General features: G+C 35.1%; 1 protein-coding gene across 1 annotated transcript; it reads left to right on the top strand.

Moving 5' to 3' along the window:
* Positions 1-300: 300 nt before the first annotated feature.
* Positions 301-23,155, top strand: LOC120159028 (callose synthase 7-like). Its single transcript, XM_039169711.1, has 37 exons — positions 301-712; positions 813-920; positions 1,364-1,453; positions 1,573-1,670; positions 1,809-1,941; positions 3,071-3,178; positions 3,267-3,343; positions 3,423-3,489; positions 8,244-8,384; positions 8,461-8,566; positions 8,785-9,113; positions 9,269-9,321; positions 9,533-9,593; positions 10,470-10,551; positions 10,657-10,706; positions 10,816-10,902; positions 11,003-11,107; positions 11,291-11,385; positions 11,474-11,555; positions 11,651-11,814; positions 11,903-12,026; positions 12,132-12,347; positions 12,430-12,581; positions 12,830-12,939; positions 13,019-13,117; positions 13,223-13,291; positions 13,422-13,560; positions 13,638-13,731; positions 18,867-18,989; positions 19,069-19,184; positions 19,275-19,358; positions 19,968-20,080; positions 20,152-20,381; positions 20,684-21,481; positions 21,604-21,654; positions 22,060-22,248; positions 22,744-23,155. The coding sequence occupies exons 1-37, from the start codon at positions 575-577 to the stop codon at positions 22,981-22,983; spliced, it is 5,121 nt and encodes a 1,706-aa protein (XP_039025642.1). The 5' UTR covers positions 301-574; the 3' UTR covers positions 22,984-23,155.
* The last annotated feature ends 1,091 nt before the right edge of the window (positions 23,156-24,246 follow it).

The following is a 24,246-nucleotide window of genomic DNA, read 5'->3' as shown; positions in this document are numbered from 1 at the left end:
AAAGATTGTAAAATCTTAAAATTCATTTATGCTTAATTTGTTATATCGAAACATCAAAATGTTTTTAATAAAGGTCACATCATCAATTTTGTTAATTTTTTAACCAAGCTAGATGTTCAAAATGAAATCAAAACTAACTATAGATATAATTAAAAAATAGTTAATTGACAAAAACAGTGCAAAAAGGATAATTATAATACTAAATATGTAGTTTATCCCAAATTTTTTTATTTGTTTAATCTGCATTTTATGTAGTCTGCCTTTAAACTTCAAAGTTTAACCCTGGAACAAAGTTCACTCCCAGTCCCTACCATCGAATTTTAGCGGGAAGAAAGCAGCCTCCCAAATCCAAATTCTCCAATCCCGAAACGCTTTTGAGGCAAAGGCAAAGTCTTGTTCAAGGCATTGTCTTCTCCCATTTGCTCCTTCAGAATCTCTCATTGCGGAAGCAACCAAAAGGACCCAAACCCCAAATCGCACTCTTCAAAATTCGTTTTATCTTCTTTTTACTAGTGTATATAACCAGAATGTCATTCATCATCACTGCCCATTGCTCTAAAACCACTCTATACCCATGGCCAGTTCTAGCGGGACGAAAAGGCCGCCGCCTCCGCCGCCGCCGTTTGCCAGGTTGATGAGGAGTAGAGACCCAAAGAATGAAGATTATAACATTCTTCCGTTTGATGATTCGCCAATCATGAAGCTTCCCGAGGTTCTTGTTTTCATTTATTTGTTTTTCTTATGCTCTGGCTTTCTGCTTATTGTTAATCCTTTACGTGGAAAAAAATTAACCTTTCCTTGTGGTTATGTAGATTAAGACTGCCGTTGAAGCCGTTTGTAAAATGGAGAATCTCCCAAGAATCAATGGTCTTGTCGAAAAAGACATATTTAATTGGCTTTTTTCTGTTCTGGGATTTCAGGTATTATCTGCATTTTTTTCAGTGTTATCAGTTTCATCCTTGTGTTTATTGCTATCGCGTCAATAGCGGGTGTTATTGTGGTCATTGCGAGTATCCGGTTATGTAATAACAGTTTCGGACTCTATATAATGGCCGCTATTCCAATAGCGTACCGCTATTTAAATCCCTGGTTGGGATCACTAGTTCTAACCACTAAAATGTTCCTTTGGGCCAATGGATTTAGAAGCCATTATAATTAACTTGTTGGTGATGCTTTACATAATCAATTCTAACTTGGTTAGGAAATTTTAATTATTTAGGAGATTATGAGTATGCTTTTGATGTTTTATTTTATGTTATTTATTTTGTGTGTGGGGGTTGGGGCACAGGGGTTTGTTGTGCATGATGTTTCTTTGGTTCATTATGCTTACAAGGCTTTTGTCATAATTTTTGGGAAATTGAAGAAAGGGAATGCATCAAACCAGAGGGAGCACTTAATAGTTCTACTGGCCAATATTCATACAAGGAGGAAGGATCTTGGGCTTTATGATGAGGTGCATGAAGTTCCATCTTCCTTAACTGTTGAATCTTATATCTTTGTTCAGTTTGATATAATTCGGATTGTTTTTCATCTGAATACCCTATTTAATCGAAGATTAAGTGTTTCTTATAGGTTGAGGCAACGAAAAGGACCATACGGCAACTGAAGAATGAATTTTTCAGCAATTATGAATCATGGTGTAAATATATGCATATTCCATCTTGTTTCAGGTAATGTGTCTTGTCATTTTAGATTATGAAACAAAATGATTTTTTTTATATAAAATAATAAACTGGCTAGGCCTCCTATTGCATATTGCACACACTGGATTACATGTTTTTTTCCTTAAAGCATTTTCTGCTATGAAGCAAGAACGAGAGGTACTCGGAAGCAGAGCAACAGCAGCTGCATCTCATTTACATTGCGCTCTATCTTCTTATATGGGGTGAAGCTTCAAATGCTAGATTCATGCCTGAATGCATTTGTTACATATTCCATAAAGTATGTTTCTTTTCTTTCAATTATCATTGTGATTTAGAAATTCTCTAATTGCACATTGTTATAGTATCTGTTCAATATCTGCGATGCTGTTATTGAAGCTAGTGTCGTAGTTATCTTCAAGATTTTTTTGTTTTATTTAGTTCAGATCCATCATTAGTAATTATTGTAAAGTCACAATGATATTACAAATTGTAGAAAGTAGGTATTCGGTGAAGAGTTAATTAATTCACCTTATTCCTCATCTTGGAATAGGTCTATTTTACTGAATTTATACAAGAGTTATTTACATAGTTTCAATCAAACTAAACTTGGTTAGTCTTATCTTTATCTACACAGTAGGTGGGAATTAGAGTTAGACTAAACTACTAAAACATACAAGATAAACCTTACTTTATCCTAGAGAATAACTAACCTTAAAATTTATGACAATGGAGTATGCTATACCTACAACCTATTGTCCCATAAACTATTCACTACTGTCTAATGCAAATCTCATGAATTATGATTAAGGAGGGAGAAAGGCTGTTTTTTTGTAGATTAACTTGATCATTTGCATGTTAGATATCTATAGAGAAAAAAATAAAGAAAGAAATATATTGTAATTGTTATCACTGTCATTAGTTAAAATCTCTAACTTAGTGGAAATTCATTGGCTTCATGCACGTGCAGACACACACAGACTGTGAGGTGACCATAGTGGGCATAAAATCAGTCAAGTAACAGATTTTGAGAGATTTTCTTATAAGATAAATGCACTCTTCTGCAGCATTGGCTTTAAGTTGTTAATGGAAATTCTACCTGCCCATGATTTATCATTATTATCAATATGTTGCTGTACATAATAAAAAAATCATGTTTGTGGTTCATTTATGTAGAAGATTAATGTACTTGCGCTTTCAACTTATTGATGATGACTCTAGATTTATTTTGTTGAGAAACTAGAGAAGAATATGGTAATTGAGCTGCAGAAGATTATGTAATATAAGCTGCATCCTAGATTTGAGATTCATCATGTTGCTTGGTATATGTTCATCTTCCATGTTATGTTCCCCACTGCTTTTTTCCCACATTTGTTTTCTCCATTCTTAAAGTAATCTTTGGCTCTTTCCCCTGTTTCATGGTCATATAGATGGCAAATGATGTCCATCAAATTTTATCTACCACCGACACAACCCAGATACCAGATGAGAGCTTTTTAAGTAATGTTATAAAACCTATTTACCTGATCCTATCTAAGGTAATATTCATTTTATTGCCTTAAACACATTTTTTTCCTGATCATCTGAACCATCTTATCAAAATGATATTATTATTTGACGATAAAGGAAGCTGGAAAAAACAAAGAAGGCAAGGCAAGCCATTATCGGTGGAGCAACTATGATGATCTAAATGAGTGCTTTTGGTAAACTCTTAATGGTTTATGCAATTTTATTTATACTATTCAAATACATTTTTGATGTTTAAGTCATATTTTCTTCTAGGTCTGAAATGTGTTCTTCTGAGCTACATAATCGAAAAGAAGGGATGCCATTGCCACCTGCAGATAAGGCAATTTTCTTTTCTCCTCTAAAATTTTGCTCGAGTGCATTTAACATCCCCTTAACGAAATATTCGTACTTGTATGGTTGCCTTCCAATTAATCACTTATAAAGCTCGTAAAAAATATGGCATAAGTTTATTGTAGACCGTAGGTTCAGAAAAGTGTACTCCAATTTTCTTTTGGAGCAGGGTTGGATAAAACAATTTAGATTGTGGCTCCATTGAATATTGGATGGTCTATGAGCTATGAAGTATGGAAAGTGGCACACAATGTGGTTATGATACAACATAGACACAATGATGCTGGAATTTATAAAAAAAAAATAGAATATGGATATGGCAGGATATGACAGTCAATTTTTTTTTTGTATAATATATACAAAACTGTAAAAGTGATACTTTTTTTTTTGATAGGAAAGGTAGGCCTCTTTAAAAACCCCCTTCATGATTAACGGATCACAAGGTGCTCCTTAATCAGCGGAAGGAGGAAAAGAGTGCCTCATTAATTCATTGATAACCACAAGTTACAAAGAGTTAAAACAACCATACAATCTATAATTCAAATAAGCAACCCACAACCTAATAGAAACCCAACTAAAAGTGATACTTTTCAATTGAATATAAACATAAAAATCACTTTTTCTCGTTTTTTAAGTCAGTTTTGAATTTATTAACTTGAATCCTTGAAAAACCATTAAGATAGATCAAACTCAACAGCCTAAATGCTCATACACTATATTATTTAACAAGCGAATTATTTTTTTACTTCTCTCATTTTGTACCTTCATTTTTTTCTTTCTCTGATCATAGTTTTTGTTACATATTTAATGATACTTTGCTTTCTACACTTGTTCTTATTTGTTTCTCTATGTTTTCTTGGAGCTTTGACTTCCATAAAGTAAGTGTTTTTCTCGCTCATTCTTGACTAAATATTTGGGGCGAAGATGCAAAAAGGAAAAACCATCATTGTTTAGCCATTTTCAAACATGTCCAGCTCTGTATTGTTCATTGTTCAGACAATACTTATAAATTATCCTTTTTGTGTCTTTTGCTTGAAAAATACAATGCGAGGGGGAAATGTTACATTGCAATTCAAACCAATGATTAATTTGTAGAAATAAGGTTGGGAAAGAAATTTGGAACATGGAGAACATTTTATAAGATACTTCTTTATTAAGGTAAATGTCCCCTTGGCCAGCTATAACAGTGATGGTTCCATTTGCTATGTCGATCTTTAAATGGTTATTGCTTGGGTTGTAGTTGAGGAAATATCTTGCGGAATAGGTCGTATGGTCAATTGGTCCAGAATCTAGTACCCATATGATAGGAGGGGTTCTTTATGAGATAGTAGGGTAAGGGGAAAAAGAAATACCTGAAAATGTCAATGGGCAAGTACATGTCGAAGATGGCTTTTCTAGAGATTTCTTCAAGTTTTTCATTTTCTCAGTTTCCTCAATATTAAACTTAGGAGAGGATTTATTTTCTTTACTAGTCAATAGAGAACTCACCAGAAGCTTTAGACTACGATCACTTATACTTCGAATGGGTTTGTCGGCTAGTAATGAAGTTTCCAACACTTTTCCTTGATGAGATGAGGCCTTTTCTAGTATGTGCAAAATCAAGAATTACGATAGGCCAGGTGAATATTCTGTAAATCACCTGCTGTAACAACACTTTTAACGTCAGAGGCATGAATGATAGGTCTTGTAATCTTGGCTGAACGAAATGTGATTTTTGTAATAGCAACACTGTCGATAGCATATATAAGCTTGAGAGGGCCGATTATCTTGGCTAAACCTATAGGGTTTGCCGACATGTTTTTTTTTTGTGGATAGAAGTTTAGACCTCATTAAAAACCCCCTTGAAACCCTCCATGTTATATCAGTAACATGAAGGACCTAGGAAGGAGGAAAAGAGTGCCTAAAATTTTATTAATAATAGCATTAATACATAGGCAGACCCGAAACAAACTGCTAAACCTCCAACAGAAATGACATAAGACTTAACACAGAACACCTTACAACATAGGAAATACCATTTCCTACACTTCAACACAACCAACATAAATCAACAAATCACCCTATCCCATCTTTAGCTAATTTGTTAGCTTCCCAGTTCGCCGCCCTCAAAATGTGCCTAATAATAATATCCTTTCCTGCCATATGCAAGACTATGTCTTTTACCAAGGAATGAAACAAAGGAGTGCATAAACCCGGATTCTTGATCCACTTCAGGGCAATACTTGAATCGGATTCTAGAATAAACCTCTGATTAGGACCGACACCTAAGTCATCCAAAAGACAAAGCCCCCTCTTAATCGCCAATAGCTCTGCCATGATAGGAGGGCCACCCCCAACACTTTCAGAGAACCACTGAAGCAACACACCACTACTGTACTGAATCAGACCCCCAATACCTCCTTTAACCCATCCAGAAACCATCGCTCCATCAACATTTAACTTTTAAAAACCATCCGATGGAGGAATCCAGCGAGTTGGTTGAGTACGAACCTTTCTCTGACTTCCCATCGAATCAGCAAGTTTCAAGTCACCTACTAGGGAGTCTAAAGGGATCAGAACATCATTAAACCTTGCAACAAACCATGAGGCTATCCTAAATCGAACAATGAATGACAGTCTGACTACATCCAGCTTCCCTTTCTGAAAAATAACCTCATTTCTGCACTTCCACACTAACCACATCACCGCCCTTGGAATAAACTTCCATATCAAAGAATTAGGCATTAAATCATCCCACAAAATGATAAAGTCAATGATGTGCTTTGGAATCACCAAAGACACATTCCAAATTTTCAAAAAAGTAGACCATAGACCCCATACAACCTCACAATGCAAAAATAAATGTGAAACTGATTCCACCTCCCTACTACACAATGAATATATTGGATCATCAATCTCTGCCACACCTCGCTTCAATAATTCCTCTTTAACAGGCACTCTCTGACGAGCTAACTGCCAAACAAACGTTTCAATCCGTGGAGGTGCAATCCCTAACCAAATATGCCTCTCCCAAGTCTCATGATTCTGCTCAGTACCAACTTGATCAAAGAAAGTATTGATACAAGATTTAGCTGTAAATTAACCCTCACCATTCCTTGTCCAGATCCAACATTCATCCTCGGCAGGAGATATAGAGATATTATTCAGCATAGAAATCAACTGAAGCCATTGTTCAATTTCCCAATCTGCCAAATTTCTTCTCATTTGGATGTCCCACACCCAACCAGAGGGCATTATTCACCCTAAACTCCATCACTTTGCCCAATTTATTACTAGACAGAACATAAAGTCGAGGGAACAAAACTTTCAAGGGTACTTCTCCCAACCAAACGTCATTCCAGAATTCCACAGATTTCCCATTCCCCGTACTCAATCGCATGTTCCTCCTAAGACAATCCCCAAAACCATCATTGGTAAAGAAATTTTTGACAACCCCTTTCCAAATCCACGAAGCACGGGCTGAGCACGAATTCCCCAACATTATGGAATTCAAATCCAAGTTATAAACTGCACACACCACCCTCTTCCACCACGACTTCTTTTCTGACGCAAACTTTCATACCCATTTCCCCAGTAAAGCTCTATTCAATAATGATAAATTTGGGGTCCCTAGACCTCCAAATCTTTTTGGTTTACTGACCGACTTCCAATTAACCCAATGGATTTTTTTGCTATCTGTCGAACCCCCCAAAGAAATGAAGCCATGATAGAGTTGAGTTTTTGTAGCACAGAAACTGGAATTCTGAACATAGAAAGGAAATAAACTAGGAGAGAACACAACACCGATTTTACCATCACCACCCTTCCTGCTAACGACAAGGAATTAGCCATCCAACTACTCAACTTAGCATTAAATATCGCCACTATTGGCTCCCACATAGCAGCCGAATTCCTCTTACACCCCAAAGGTAAACCTAAATATTTTGCTAGAAAATGGCCTACCGAACAGCTGATATCATTAGCCCAAGAAAACTAACTCCCTATCCTCAACATTAATACCATAAATCCCGCTCTTGGCTAAGTTTATCTTCAACCCCACCAATAGCTCATATATTAATAACACCCTTCTAACATTTCTCAAATCACGAGTAGAACCTTTACTAAAAACTATAAGATCATCCGCAAATTGCAAATGTGATAACTTGAAAGGCCGATCATGAGCACCTAAATCAAAACCCGAAAACAGTCCCATATCCACTGCTTTAGTAAGCAGCAAATGCAGCAACTCAGCCTTTCAAACCAGAAGGACAGTGCCTCCCACTTATCTTCAACCGCTGCATCTTTCTCCTCCATTGACTGGAATACTATCAAACATGTGTTCTTCGCATATCCCCACCTTACTATCTTGACATTAAATCCTTCATTTCTTAATGCTCTCTGCTGACATGTTTAATGGGCGAAAAGTTTTCTGATCAGGAACAAAACCTAAGCTGATACCATGTTCTAATCTAAGGAAATAAACTAAAGAATAGGGAAAGAATAGAAGAGGTAATGAAATAGAAATCTGATTATTGGATTAAGGAGATTACAGTAGTTTAAATAAACTGAGTAGCTGACTTCTAATAGGACTTCTCTGCTAAGATAAAATTCTGTCTAGAGATATTGATTACAAAGACTCCTAAAGACTAAACAAACAAGACTTCTTCACGGCTGATTCTAACAATATCTGAGATGTATTTATCTTTATGTATACTATGGTTCGTTCAATTAGGATTTGAGTTCATGTCCATATATTCTATACAGATTCTGAACCAATTTTTTGCTGGGAACCAATTCAATATTGAAAGGTGGAAGCCCAAAAGTAATTTTGTTGAAGTACGCACATTTTGGCAGCTTTATAGAAGTTTTGACCGAATGTGGATTTTCTTCATAATGGCTTTGCAGGTGACCTCCCCTTTCAATGTAGTGCTTTAGTATTTGATAACTTTCCAGAAATTGACATAGATGATTGTTTTTTCAGGCCATGATAATTGTTGCATGGACACATTCTGGATCCAGTTTTGAAGATGTCTTAAGAAGAATATTGAGCATTTTCATTACTTACTCTATTCTCAGTTTTCTGCGAGGTAGTATTGGTGTTCTTTTTGAATATTCTATTCTCATGAAGGCCATATATTGAAAACTTCTAGTCATTTATAACTTTAGCTTTGTCTCAAAATAGCTATTTAATTACAAATCCCACTGTCAATATAATTTTAATCCGATCATATTAGGTACTGATAGTTTAATTATAACAATTTTTTTTGTTTTTCTTTTTTTTTTCTGGCTTTTCCAATTCATGCAGCTATTCTGGATATAATTCTTAGTATCCATGCTTGGAGGTGCTCTCAACTTGGCCAACTATTGCGCTACCTTCTGAAATTGGTGGCGGCATCTATCTGGGTAGTAGTTTTGCCGGTAGCATATTCCACCTCTGTGAATGATCCAACAGGACTATTGAAGTTCCTTAACCAATGGACTGGAGATTCACAAAATCAATCATTGTATAATTATCTTGTTGCACTTTATATGATGCCTGATGTACTGGGTATTATACTGTTCTTGCTTCAACCTTTGAGGGAAAAGATTGAGCTATCGGATTGGCCAGTAATTAATATTATGTGGTGGGCTCAGGTTAGTATATCAGCACTGTTGCATTTAATCATTAATATCATTCTTTCTTTTTTTCTTCCGTGTGGTCATTGTTAGTCTTTTTCTCTCAGATTCCTAGGTTATTTTCTTAGTTTAATCATTCAAGTTATCTATGTTTGTATTTTCCTTTGCTTCAGCCAAAACTTTATGTTGGAAGAGGCATGCATGTGGGGACATTTTCACTTCTAAAGTATGATTTTATTTGTCTTTTTATCCCTATTCATGCTTAAATTTCTTTTGATTGTTCTAGTATTTTAAGTTTAACACCTTGCAGACATTTCTTTACTTCCAGGTATGTGCTATGGTTTTATTTTTTTCTCCCTAATCATGTTTAAAGTTCCTTAACTTGTTCTTGGATTTTAGCATCTTGCATTAAGTGAATAGCATTTCTTTACTCTCAGGTATACGCTATTTTGGATATTGGTGCTGTGTGTCAAGCTCTCATTCAGTTACTTTGTGGAGGTTATTTATTCTTTATTCTAAATTTCTTAGATACCCTTAAAGTTTGTAGTTCATTTACTTCAATGAACACATACAATCTCAGTTTAGAAAGCAGCATATAGTATTTTGTCTTATATTGCTACTTCAAACTTTAAAAAGCCCCCATGCAACATATTTGTAGATAAGAATATCTTTTCCTTTTGGATTATCAAAAATTACAAAAGGAAAGTATTTTTTAGATTGAGCTAATCTGAAACAGACCAATGTTTTTTTTTCTGGAGAAACATATTTCCTGAATGAGGCCCACAAATTATACCTACCTATATACCGAGCTTATATTCTGAAAGGAGAAGCGTAAAATTTTTGAAGAGATATGCGTTTTCTTATATTATTTTTGTTATTTTTTTGTTTGTCTTAGTTTTAAGGACTGGGTCATGTTGTTTCTTTGGATTATCAGGTCAATTCTAACTATATTTTGGTTCCAAGAAATGAATCTCTTTTTGGAACCAATCTAATGTAAACTGAGAAGTTTGACCAATTTTGAAGGTTTTAAAGGCATTATTTTGACCCTTTTTTGTGGATTTTTTTTGCTGCTTGCATAAGATTTTGTCCTAAGTTTCAATTACGTGTCAAACTATCTTCGTATTTGACAAGATGTACACAAGATAAACATGTTAAGCATGACTGTATTTATTGGAATTGGAGATGATTTTTCTTTCTCCAATTCTTGCATGTGTGGAAGTACATAGCTTATTTCTAAGATAACTATAATTTTCAGTCAGTGTGAACATATTCATTTGCTCCAATATGCAAATTATTGATCTTGCAGACATTTCCAAATTATTTAAATTCTTTGAAGATATAGTTGCTGACAACCTGTTTTTTTGGTATCAATAGATATTGCCACTTGTTCGACCAACAAAGTTAATCATGAAGATAGATGTAAATGACTACCTGTTGTATAAGTTTGCTCCAAATGGTAATATAATATTCTTTCTTATTGTGTTATGTATTTATTTTTTCACTTTGTGATGGCTTCAAAAGCTTTTTAGTTATACTAATTCATAGTCTCTAACTTATATAGTAAAACACAATATGGGAGTCATTATTGCAATATGGGCTCCAGTTGTCCTAGTAAGTAAGCTTTTAATAACTTTGGTTTTGCAAATTGTATACCATAGTCTTAATTCTTACTTCTACCATGCAGCTTGTACCATTATCTAAGAGTACATTTCTGTGGTAGGTTTATTTCATGGATGTTCAAATATGGTATGCCATCTTTTCTACTCTTTTAGGCGGAGCTCTAGGAGCTTTCAGACACTTGGGCGAGGTATGAGGCCACTTAATTAATTCACTGTTCTGGAAAATCTGTTAATGATAATGTTATAGAAAGTAAGTTTGTTTTATCCTTTCTTCCAATCTTCACACAGATTCGAACAATTGGGATGCTGCAGTCCAGATTTGAATCTATGCCTTCTGCTTTTGACCGCTGTTTTGTGCCATCATCAGGCCCTGATGCAAAGGCAAAAAACTGGGTAGTGCTATTCTAACTTGTCTGTATAACGGGTTTTGAATTTTTTGAGTTCTATTACTTTGATCACATTCAAGGCAAATGTAGGTGGCGTGTGCAGTGTGATCTTCATCAATTTTTATTAGCATGACCTTCAACCTTACCCTTTTTTTCTTTGGGCTAAACATATTTGCTATTAATATCCCAGCGCACTTCGAAAGAACCAAAAAACATGTCAAAATTTTCTCAGATGTGGAATGCTTTTATACATTCAATGCGAATGGAGGATCTGATTAGCAATAGGTTAGAGCCTCTTCCTGTAGATTTCATAATGTAAGACAAATCTGCTTGCAAACTTTATAATATCACTCTGCCTGCCTCTCCCCTCCAGGGACAGAAATTTGCTGCTTTTACCCTCTTCTCCAAATGATGAGTCTAAGGTTCAGTGGCCACTCTTCTTGTTAGCCAGTAAAGTAAGTATTCTTGAGTGTTTCTCTTGTTGAACATTAGATGTAATGCAATTGTAAAGTCTTAGTTTTACATGTTTTTTTCTGTCAACATATGACAGATTCCTGCTGCATTAAACATGGCAAAAGAGTTTAAGGGGGAGGATGATACTGAGTTAAGAAAAATTATTGGGAGAGATAAATATACTTATGCAGCCATACGAGACTTTTATTACAAACTGAAGCATATTGTATGTTCCCTTCTAGAAGATGAAGATGACAGGAAGTAATAATCATTTGTACTATCTGCTTGAGCTTTGGACGTAATGCTAACTGGTATATGATTGTTTACCTATTTTCTTTTTCTGGGATAGGATTGTAGAGGATGTCTATGGTGCTATCACTGAAAGTTTAGGTAAAAAGGTTTTTTTGAGAAACTTCAACGTGAGTAGCATGCCTTTGCTGGCTGTAAAGTTGGAGAACCTCCTAAAGATCTTGGTAATAATTGAGCTCATTCTGTTTTTCTGGTCTTATCCATCTGTAATTTTTTCCCCTTCGCTTGCTCTTGGTTGTTGGTAATTAAGCATCTGTTTTATGTGACAGATGGCTGAACAACTGGATGATAAAGCATTCAAGAATCAAATCACCATTGCTCTTCAGGATATTATGGAGATTATAATACTTGATGTGATGATTGATGATAAATCTACTCTCGAAGGAGATCTGAAAAACAACCAAATCTCTCATAAGTACTATAAAAAGCAGAGATTTAGAAAGATAAATACTAGTGATGTCAAAAGCGAATACTGGAGCGACAAGGCACTGAAATAATTTTTTAAAATATCATTTTAACACATCAAATAGAGATATATATCTTATCAAGTTCTAAAATTTTCTCCAGATCATTAGGCTTCATTTGCTTTTGACTGTCAAGGAATCTGCCACTGATGTGCCTCTGAATTCAGAGGCTCGTCGTCGAATCACTTTTTTTGCAAATTCCTTATTTATGAATATGCGAAGTGCACCAAAAGTCAGTAACATGCGTTCCTTCAGGTTAGTAACTCTAGGCAATTTCGAGATGTTATATTAGAAGCTAGCTGTGGTTGGTCTCCACTAGTAGTTACTTTGATCTATTCAAAAGTGAATCTACAATTCTTGCATCATGATTGGTTGAGTTCTCCAGGGTAATTCTTTACAAAATAATATCTAGTTACTCTAAGCTGGTAGTTGGAAAAGATATGACCGTAAAATTTCTTCTTAGAACACTAATAAAAATTTATTCTTGCAATTTATTGTCCCAGTGTTTTGACGCCACATTACAAAGAAGATGTTCTTTACTCTATTGATGAACTTACCAAAGAAAATGAGGATGGGGTATCAATTCTGTTTTACCTGAAGACGATTTATCCAGGTGTGCTCTTTATCCATTACTGTATAATTGTTTACTAATTGGAAAAACAGGAATTAATTTAGCAATGCCTACAAACTAGATGAATGGACCAATTTCAAGGAGCGCATGAACAACAAACCTCCGCAAGATTGTCTTCGTGAGTGGGTGAGCTACAGAGGACAGACACTCTCTAGATCAGGTTTGGGTGGTGATGATCAATTAACAATCAGTTATACAATAAATTAAATTAAATTGTTAATTATTGGTGTTTCACGCAACTATGTTTGGCTGTGTTTTCTACCAGTAAGAGGGATGATGTACTACAAGAAGGCTCTAGAACTTCAGTGCTCCATGGAATTTGCTGATTGTAATGGTTTATGGTTTACTTAGACTTGAGATGAAAATTCTAAATATCATCTTCTGAGTTGCATTCAGTATCATCTTTCAGTTCAGCTTAATAAATTGTGACATAGTTGCTAACTTTATTTTGACTTCCTTTGCAGCTGTTTCAAACGATGATCATGTTCGAGAGAAAGTATTACCTGATTTGAAGTTCACCTATGTTGTTTCTTGTCAGATATATGGAATTCTGAAACGTTTGAAAGATCCTCGTCAAAAGGACATTCTAAATCTTTTGCTAATGTAAGTTATTTTGCAGAATGCATTCATAGGAGTAAAGTTCTAGCATAAACCTATGGCTGATTCCTAAAATTTTACAGGTATCCATCACTGCGTGTTGCTTACATAGATGAAGTAGATGAAGTTTATTACTCTGTTCTTCTCAAGGGTGATGCGAACACTCATCATGAAAGAGTAAGTGCTAGTTTGATATGAAATTAATTCTGTTGGAATTTTTTTAGAAATCTTGTTTTTTTACTGTTTACCATGTTTGGAATCTGGCCATCCTTGACCAAATATAATCAATATGGGCCTAATAGAGTTTTTCTGAAGATTGTATGAATCTGATTCCTGTTGGCGTGAGTGAACATATTTCCTGTTATGATCCATTATAATTATGCATATAAGTTGGTTGTAAGTTGCAACTATGGAAATATCTTAAATCTGTCCTCACATAATGGTTTATTTCCTCTCTCATATCTACTAATAGCAAAAAGTAAAAGTATAACCTAAACTTGAAGGCATAATGAGACATGAAACTAGTGCAAATTCCAGTATTTCACTAGACTCATGATACAAGAAATTGTATTCTCCTCTATCCTTACTATGTATAGAATCAAAAGAGGTTTTTCCTTTCTAGTGTCCCAGAAGTAGCACACGTGTAACGTGTTGAAAACGAGAAATTTGGAAGTAAAGAGTTTGTTGAAAGAGAATGAAAGTGAACTTTTGAGAGGGAAATATTTATTCTTTTCATTGCATTTTGCTGGTTACAATAGCCCTTGTTTATACTCACTAAACTTCTAATTACTCCCATGATTTCCATACTACACCTTAAGCTGGGCTATGAATATCTATCATGTCCAACTTGGATTTCAAGTTCATGAAAATATTTCAAGGTAATGCTTTTGTAAGAATGTTTATAGTCAAATATTTCAAGAACTCCTTTTTAGATATTGAAGGATACGATACACAACTTCTAAATGCTTCTCAATTGGATTGTTCATGTCCAATCTACAGTTCATGAAGTACCTTACCGTATCTACAGCAAATCCAATGTCTGATCTAGAATGAGCTAAGTAAATTAGCTTCCTTGTAGGTCTTTGGTACCTCTTTTGTCTACTAGAGGACTTCCATCCTCCATTTCCATCTTGTTAGTAGGATCTGTGGGTGTAGGATATATCCATGTACTTTGAATTTAGTATTTTACTTTGTATTGAACTTGTATTTTAGATTTATCGAAGTAGAAGATAAGATAGTCATCTGATTAGATAAGAGAGTAAACTAGTGTTACCTAATTCGCCCCCACCCCCACGAATCCCGTTTGGGTTCGTTTGTTCCGATTCGGGATTCGTTTGCACGCCGAATCGTTAAGGAAATCGTTCTAGAATGATCAAATTGGTGTACCAAAACCCATAACAGAAAAAGCAAAGGAAGATAGGGAGAAGTGTTCTGAGGGAGAAGGGGTGGAAGGAGGGGTCACAATTTAGCAAAACAAAGGAAGATAGTGGGAAGAGGGGTGGAAAGAACATAATTGAAATGGTGTTAGGGCCGGCATCAACGGTGGAATCAACAGATTTCTTTTGATCAGTATTTTGATAAAGGAAAGAAGAAAAAAGACGGGGAGACCAAAAGACTGAAAGTTGAGAAAGAAAAGTAAACCTTGTGAAGAAAAAGAGAAAAGTAAAGAAGAAAAAAAAATGAAACCCAATGAAATAAAGAATTGAAGCTCGGATCTACTTGAAAGCTCGCGAGCTTAAAATTTTAAAGCTCCACTAGTTTTGTTAAGTTCATGGTCTGATTTGAAGAAAAACTCACACATATGGAAATTCATCCCGGGAGTAGTCCTTTGGTCTATTTGGAAAGCAAGGAATTCAATTGTGTTTGATAATTCTAGCCTTGATATAACCTCTCTCTTCTTCCGAATCAGATTTAGGTTGGCTCAATGGTTTTTAGCTAAGTTTCCCCATATTCAAATTCAAATGGATTTGTTGGTAGGGGACCCCTCTCTTGCAGACAGGATTGTTATTCAGAAAACTCACAGAAGTTTGATACAAAGTTGGCATCCTCCACCAACTGATTTTTATAAATTTAATGTCGATGGGGCTGTCAAGTCTGATGGGTTGGCTGGAGGAATTGGAGGTATTTTGAGAGATTGTAATTGTATCATTTTATCGACTTTTTCTGTTAGTATTGGTCCAGGACCTCCTCCGTTGGCTGAGCTGAAAGTAATTAAGAAAGGTCTAGACATTTGTCTATCATCAGATTGGGCTACAAAGGGAAGACTGATTCTAGAAAGTGACTGCAAATCTGCAGTCGACTGGATATTACTGCCTAATTCTGTTCCTAGTTTTTTCAATTCCATTGTTTTGGATATTGTGTCCTTAGTTCAAGAGAGGACGGTTATTATTCGATGGATTCCTAGGGGTTGTAATTGGGAAGCAGATAAATTAGCTAAGGATGGGATCGGGTAATTGTAAGGGTATTTCTATAGGGTGCTTTATGGATTTCAGTTTTATTAGGATACCCTCTATGTATTGGTGTACTGTTTTGTAATAGTTCTATATTCAATAAATCAAGGCACTCTTTTCCTCCTTCCGCTAGTTACTCTTTTCTAGAGTTAACTAAGAGGGAGGTTTTTAATGAGGCCTATTATTCCTATAAAAAAAATCTTAACATATTATTTTTCGAGTAGCTCACTAGCTTTTCGAATCAAATATCAAGTAGCTCGTTTCGGCTCGTTAATAATTCGAGTTGAGTCCATTCGAGTTGAGTGTTAACCAAACTTTGATCGAGTCGATCTCGACTAGCGTGCGATCTGTCTCGTCTCATTTACAACCGTATTTGTGTCTATGCTAGGAAGGGTCAACCTACAGAGAATATAGAGGACACCACACATGCAAAAAATTGTAATGAACTGTATCCTTTTGCCTCAGAAATTGACACAGGTATAGAATCTTCACACAATGAGGCTCTTCATTTTATTGATAATTTAGATCAACCTATTAACCAAAGAAAAGGTGTCTGAAAGTGCACCCTTCTTACCTTAATGAATAAAGTGTGGTCGTTCATTAATGAACATACCCCGTTCGTGTTCGTTCGGTTCTTTTCCCATGTATACACCTCAATTGTAGGAACCTTTTCCTACCCGCCTAGATTTGCCTCGATACGGACCCACTCGATCCTTCGACAAAGGCTTGGATGACTCCTTTGGTTAAACTTTCAGATTCGTTGGCATCCCCAGCGTGCCCTCTTGAACTCTAAAAGGTCTCGTATGTCCCTTCCAACCCTGCGACAAACCACTTGGAGTAGAAAATGTTGTTGATTGGAGATGGTCCCAAATATCAATGTGAATCATTGAGAAACGATGGGATGGCCGGTATGGTTGATTTTAATTGGTATTGTAAACATGTTTGCATAGCTGACAAACCTGACATTGAAAATTTGTTGAGTTTTTGTTGAATAAGGGATTTTTTTTATATAAATACTCAATGACCCAATCAGTAATGTCACAACATGATTGCAGTATAGTTAATGGTACTAGATAATGCGTCCGCACAAGCTGCTTATTGAGATTGCCTTTTTGAGACATCAACTTTAAGAAAATTGAGGCCCACACACATCCTAACATAGCCAGTTGTCTTCTCCGAGTCTAAGACCTGAATTTAGGGCTGTAAATGAGCAGAGTTAAGCTCGAGTATTACTAAGCTCAACTCGACTCTACTCTAAAACTCTAAAATGGAGTTCGGCTCGGTTCGAAAACTCGCGAGCCTAAAATTTTCAAGCTTGAATTGAACTCAAAATCATGAATTGAAGCTCGAAATAAAAAAAATATGAAACTTGACTCGGTTAAAGCTCAAACTCGAACTCGAACTTGAATATTAAGTACATGAAAACCTTATACTATATTTTTTTTTAAAAAAATCAACACATAAACGTTAGTATTATTAATAATTTATTTTTTTTAAAAATAAAATTTTAATATATTTTTTTTTCGAGTTGGTCGCGAGCTTCTTGAGTCGAGTATCTAGTAGCTCGTTTCGGCTCGTTAAGAACTCGAGTCGAGTCCATTCGATTCGAGTATTTATCTAGCTTTGTCTGAGTCGGTCTCGAGTAGCTCGTGATCTGGCTTGTCTTATTTATAGTCCTACCTAAATTTCATACATGTTTGGCTAGAATTTAGCAACACAAGTGGTGTCTCTAGCAATCTTAATTGTTGATAGCATATTAAAATCAAGATTATGCACAAACAACTCTAAATCAAGAGTTATATTCTTGGAAATACTATTTGAACCAATGCCAACCACCATAGAGGGACCTATCAGCAATAAGTACCATTACATCATCACGACATGGACTATACTTTTGGAACACAGTGACATCTCCTGTCATATGATTGGATGAGTCTGAATCCACATACTTTTGAAACACATGGACTATACTTTATCGTGTGTAGCACTAGAAGTACTCATATAATTATCGTTTTGTGCTATTGGGAGTCTTACATAAGATCTTATCTTTGAAATGAAATTTTCTATGCTACTTGCCATGGTTAATTTGGAGGTCTAGTTACTCCGCTCTTTTTTAGTAATTGTTTAGAACGTACTCTGATGCCATGTTAAAAGAGAGTAAGTTTGGGAGAAAAATCTTCTGTTCTTTTCAATGCATTTTTTTTTTTTTGTTACAATAGCTATTTATACTTGTTAACTCCTAAAAAAACATGAAACTACGAATAAACACGATATTAGGCCCAGACGATGGGCATTATGACAAAATGCAATAATCAATCCTATATTATTTTTACAAAGCAGCAGTCACTCAACAGATTACTTCCTTGATTTCCACATTAAGACTCCTACCATAGAATGATATCATTGTTCAGAAAAACGGATTTAAGTGATCTACAAAACATCTACACATGCTAATCTCAACAATAAACTGTCTAATTGATTATGTTTCACTGGTCAATTCATATCCAGCATATGAAGTTTTATTTCTAACTCTTATAATCCGTCATATTCAGTTTCTCTTAGAGTGATGGCTACGAAGTAAGAAGTATGCACATAAAATATTTTGTGGGAACAAAAATGCCCTTTTGATTGCTAGACTAAGGTTTGTATCTATTATACCATGGCATCACTTGACACCCTGATTTCCATGGCATTACTTGACGCACTGTTTTCTATGGTATTACTTGAAATTCTAACTGCTTATGGCATTCCTTGATAGTCCAATTGTCAATATGGTAAAAGTGCCATGCTTAGATGCTTAATATTTATATCTTCTTATGTTACTAATTTCTTATACAACATGGCTTTGCATGCGACTTCTAGGAAATATACCGTATAAAACTTCCAGGTCTTCCAACAAAAATTGGTGAAGGGAAACCTGAAAATCAAAATCATGCAATTATATTTACTCGTGGAGAGGCCTTGCAGACTATAGACATGAACCAGGTAGTTTACTTTCTTCTGTCTTTCAAGGAATCGAATCTTCTTAGAAATCTGCACCATGGCTTTAACTCTTTGTTTTTAGGACAATTACTTTGAAGAGGCTTTTAAAATGAGAAATGTATTGGAAGAGTTCCCGCATTCCCATGGTTCGCAAAAACCTACAATATTAGGTTTAAGAGAGCATGTCTTTACGGGAAGGTTTGCATGATCCCTTCTCTTTATAGGTTTTACTAATCTTGATTGGTAAATAGTGTCAATATGCCAAATGCTCTTTTTACTCCTCTACAGTGTTTCATCACTTGCTTGGTTTATGTCCAATCAAGAGACCAGTTTTGTAACTATTGGCCAGCGCTTTTTGGCAAGTCCTCTGAGGTAAACCTAACATTGTTCTGTTAACTGATTTAGTGCTTCTGTAACATCATGCATAATTACTATTAATATTTCATTGAAATTGAGCTTTCAAGAGGAGCTTAGATGGTGGTTATGTTATTATAAGAACTCACATAGTAACAGTGATAAATAATCATTTTATACTGATAATTAATCCTCTATTAGATTGGTTCTCACATCTCAAATTAAAATTTTCACGTCTATGTTTAAAACTAGTAAAGAATCTAAATACAATTGGACCTGTAGTAACTTTGAATTAGGCTGCAGAAGATCAAGTCAAACCATGAATTTCCAATTCAGTTTGAGCTGAAGTTTATAATAAGTCGGTCCTGTTTATTGTAGTATATGACGATACACTTGAAAATGAAATCTCCGAAGAGATGATTTTGAGTGATTCAGTATTCAGCAATAATTCCCCAAAGGAATTGCTTTTTATGGTACAAAGGGCTATTTCTTTGCTTTCATTGAAGTCTAATTCTCAAACACGCTGGCAGTTATTTATTTCAATTCAAATCTATTACTTTTTTTTAACTTGAGTCTACTTAATTCTATTTTAATCACTGCAGTTTCTTTAAATGATCATCTTTGCAGAGTACGTTTCCATTATGGTCATCCTGATATATTTGACAGAATCTTCCACATAACAAGGGGTGGAATAAGCAAAGCTTCAAAAACTATAAACTTAAGTGAGGACATATTTGCAGGTAATGATTAGCTATTGAAGTAATTAATATCATGCATTTGATATAGTGGCTGATTGCTTAAAACTCTTCAGGGTTCAATTCAACTCTTCGTCTTGGGTCTGTGACACATCATGATTATATGCAAGTTGGAAAGGGACGTGATGTGGGGATGAATCAGATATCACTTTTTGAGGCCAAAGTTGCAAATGGAAATGGGGAACAAACACTTAGTCGTGATGTCCACCGACTTGGATGTCATTTTGACTTCTTCAGAATGCTATCATTCTACTGTACAACAGTTGGCTTCTATTTTAACAGCATGGTATGATATAAATATATGATGGTTTGTCATATCGGTATCTCACTGTATGACAAATATTCAGTGTTGTTTGGGTGTTGAGTACTTAATATTGAGGTTTAAATTCTACTGTACTAGGCTTAAGTTTCTCCCATATTAGCATGTATAATCTAAACTATAAATAAGTTAATGTGATCTGGCATTCATTCCATATAAATGTAGGCACCTGGATGATACCAACACTTACGGCTGGTTTTGTCCGTGTTCTTGCTTGTACTCTTCTATACTTGGAAAACTATTGTGATTCTGACCTTGATCTGATTCAGGTTGTCGTCCTTGTTGTGTATGTATTCCTTTATGGGCGTTTGTACATGGTTATGACTGGATTGGAAAAAGAGATTCTAGAGGATCCACAAATAAAACATAATAGTGCCATGGAAGCAGCTTTACTTACACAATCTTTCATTCAGATGGGCATGTTATTGGTATTGCCCATGTTAATGGAGATTGGCTTGGAGAAGGGGTTCCGCGCTGCATTGGGTGATTTTATCCTTATGCAGCTGCAGCTTGCTTCTATGTTCTTTACATTCCAGCTTGGAACAAAAGCACATTATTTTGGTAGAACAATCTTGCATGGAGGTTCTAAATATCGAGCTACTGGGCGTGGTTTTGTTGTTCGACATGCTAAGTTTGCTGATAACTATAGGCTTTACTCACGAAGTCACTTTGTGAAAGCATCGGAACTGAGTCTACTGCTTATCATATATGAAGTCTATGGAGAATCATATAGAAATTCAAGTCTTTATTTGTTCATCACCTTTTCAATGTGGTTTCTAGTAGGATCTTGGCTATTTGCTCCCTTTGTATTCAATCCATCTGGTTTTGAATGGCAAAAGACAGTGAATGACTGGGCAGATTGGAAGCAGTGGATGGGAATCCGTGGTGGTATTGGTATCCAGCCGGAGAAAAGTTGGGAGTCATGGTGGGATGAAGAACAAGAGCACCTTAGATACACAAGCATGAGGGGAAGGGTCCTCGAAATTCTTCTTGCACTTCGTTTTTTCGTCTACCAGTTTGGAATAGTCTACCACCTTGATATAGCCCATCACAGCAGGAGTTTGCTGGTATAATAAACTAGTACTAGAAAACTATGTACTGTTTTTTCCTTTCAAAATTAATGTGAATTTAGGCCGCTCTCTGATTAGTTTTACCACCATAACCCTTATTACATGTATTTTGTTTGCAGGTTTATGGACTCTCTTGGTGCGCTGTTTTAGTAATACTTATAGTCCCAAAGGTATGAAAATTTCATTGAGATTATGAAGTAACTCTTATGAGGACTAGGTCAATGGAATTTGCTTGAACAAAAAGACAAAATATAAAAAATGAAATTCTCTAATAGTAGTTTGTAGTTGCTCCCACCATTTATAGTTGGCAAATGTTTCCATGGTCGAAGTGTGAAAGTGTGCAGGCGCTAGGCATAATTTTGTTCACTTTTCACATTTTATTCCATATTGTTTATTTTCTTCTATTTTCATTTTTTTCATTCATTGGATAAATTGAATGCATTTTTTGTTGAGAACAGGTGTAACAGAAATTCAGATGTTTGTATGTTCCATACCGACGCCCCTCCCTTTTTTTCTGAAATTTATTCACAGAAGAATATAATTGATTCGGTATTCTGTTCGCATGTTCTTTGCAGATGGTATCTGTACGTAGACTACAGATGTTTCATATGGACCTCCAGCTACCACTCAGAATGCTGAAGGGACTTCTTTTCCTCATCTTCTTGGCAATCATGATCATCTTATTCAAACTATGTGGCCTCACTTTGTCAGATTTATTTGCATCTATCCTTGCCTTCATGCCCACCGGCTGGGGTTTCATTCTTGTAAGTCCTTTCAACTTTTAAGACTTTCTGTCAATCAATCTTCCCCTTCCTTTCCCATAAAAATGAAGGAAAATTATCATCAGAGTTCAAGGTAACACCACCAAAACATTTTACTTGATAAGTTTGTTTGATATTCAATTTCAAACAAAGTGCATTGTAATTGTAATTGCAATTTCTTTGAAACATTTTACATGACCTATTAAGTGTACCCAAATTTATATCACAGCTAACGAATATTTTGGTAATCACTAAAATGATATTTTGTTTTCCATGAAGATGACCAAACTATTGCTGCTATATTCTTCTGATTCTACTTATGCCAAAATTTTCTGGCTTAATATTGTCCATGTCTAAAACCCTGTGGGAATGTACATGCCATTGAAATATTTTACCTAGAGAAAGCATATAAGATTATGCTTTCCATAAGCTGAGAAACAGAAAGAGTGGATATTTCATATATATGCGTGTTCATTAATCCAACATTCTTTGTCCTAGGTTGGGCAAGCCTGCAGGCCTTGCCTGCATAAGTTACTGTGGGAGCCAATGAAGGAGCTGGCCAGGGCATATGACTTCATGATGGGATTGGTGCTCTTTACACCCATTGCCCTTTTATCATGGCTCCCAGCGGTATCCGAATTCCAAACTCGCATTCTCTTTAATCAAGCATTCAGCAGAGGCCTCCATATATCTATGATTCTTGCTGGAAAGAAATATGGAGGAGCCTCCTCGACGTAGTGCGTCTCAGTGTGCTTAGTAGTTTGTATTTATTTTGCTTCTGGCTATTGCAAGAGCTCTGGCTAGTGACTGCCTTTGGTGTTACCTTCCTTTATGCCATCCTTGGCCGTCAGCATTTTTTTCTTTCGAGTTGTCCCTTTCCTAGTTTTTTACCCTTGGTTTGACTTTGTGAGGGGAAAAAATTTCAGATACTTGATTTTTGTTTTCATTATAAATAATATAAATAATCAGTATCCATGTACATGTGGGGCCATGAATGAGGCCTTGAGACTCCTAATGAAGCCACAATTCTCAATATTTTGATAAGATAATATCTGTTTAAAATCTTTTTAATAATTGATAATACATATACATCTGCAGATACAGTTATTTGAATTCATGATCTCTAAGAAGAATAATTCTTTTTTTAATCATCGAGGTCACTTGATTCTAGACGGCTATATTGTGAGGCAAACATAATTAGCATATGATCCCAGACGGTGCAATGCATGTTTCCACCAAATCATGTATGCTTAGTGTACGAATGTCATTAATTATCATTATCAGTAAGGATAGATTAGCGATGATGGGATGCGATCACATCCATTAAAATTTTTATAATTTCTTACGTTTGGTTCACGGAATATAAGATTACCGGCGGGAATAGATTATCGGAATGTAATATTACTAACACATTACTGGGAATGTTGTATTGTTGTATTTGGTTCGTTTAGCATGAATGTAAGATTACAATGTTTGATTAAAAGAATAAAAAAAATATTAGAATGTATATTTTATCAAATTGTCATTATATATTTATTTTTTTAACAAGTTGTATTCTATTATAATTTTATTATAATTAATTTATATATTTTCTTTAAAATTTTGTTAAATTCATAACATTTATATAATTTTTTTTACAGAATTGAAAAGATAAATAGGTTTAATAAAAGGGTAAAATTTTATTTTAACCCCTAAACTTCATATAAAATTCTAATTATGAATTTTTTTTTGTAAGTTTAAAATAGTTTAAGGATAAATTTGTAATTTAACCTTCATAGATTTTTTTTATTCAAAGACAGAAGAATGATATTTTTTTAAAAAAAATTAAGGGCATTTTAGTCCAAAACGCCTTGAATGTAACAATACCTAAGGGAAGAGGGAATCACATTTTCGATAATAAGCCACCAAAATACCACTGTTGGCAATAATTTATTACCGGGGTTGGGAATGTTTGCAATCAAAATGGGGGAATGACATTCCATTCCTCCAAGATAACCTGAA

The sequence above is a fragment of the Hibiscus syriacus genome, unplaced genomic scaffold (assembly GCF_006381635.1).
Source record: "Hibiscus syriacus cultivar Baekdansim isolate YM2019G1 unplaced genomic scaffold, ASM638163v2 tig00111338_pilon, whole genome shotgun sequence".
NCBI lineage: Eukaryota > Viridiplantae > Streptophyta > Magnoliopsida > Malvales > Malvaceae > Hibiscus > Hibiscus syriacus.
Note: the sequence above shows the minus strand (reverse complement) of the source record. Positions and strands in the feature narration are given on the sequence as shown.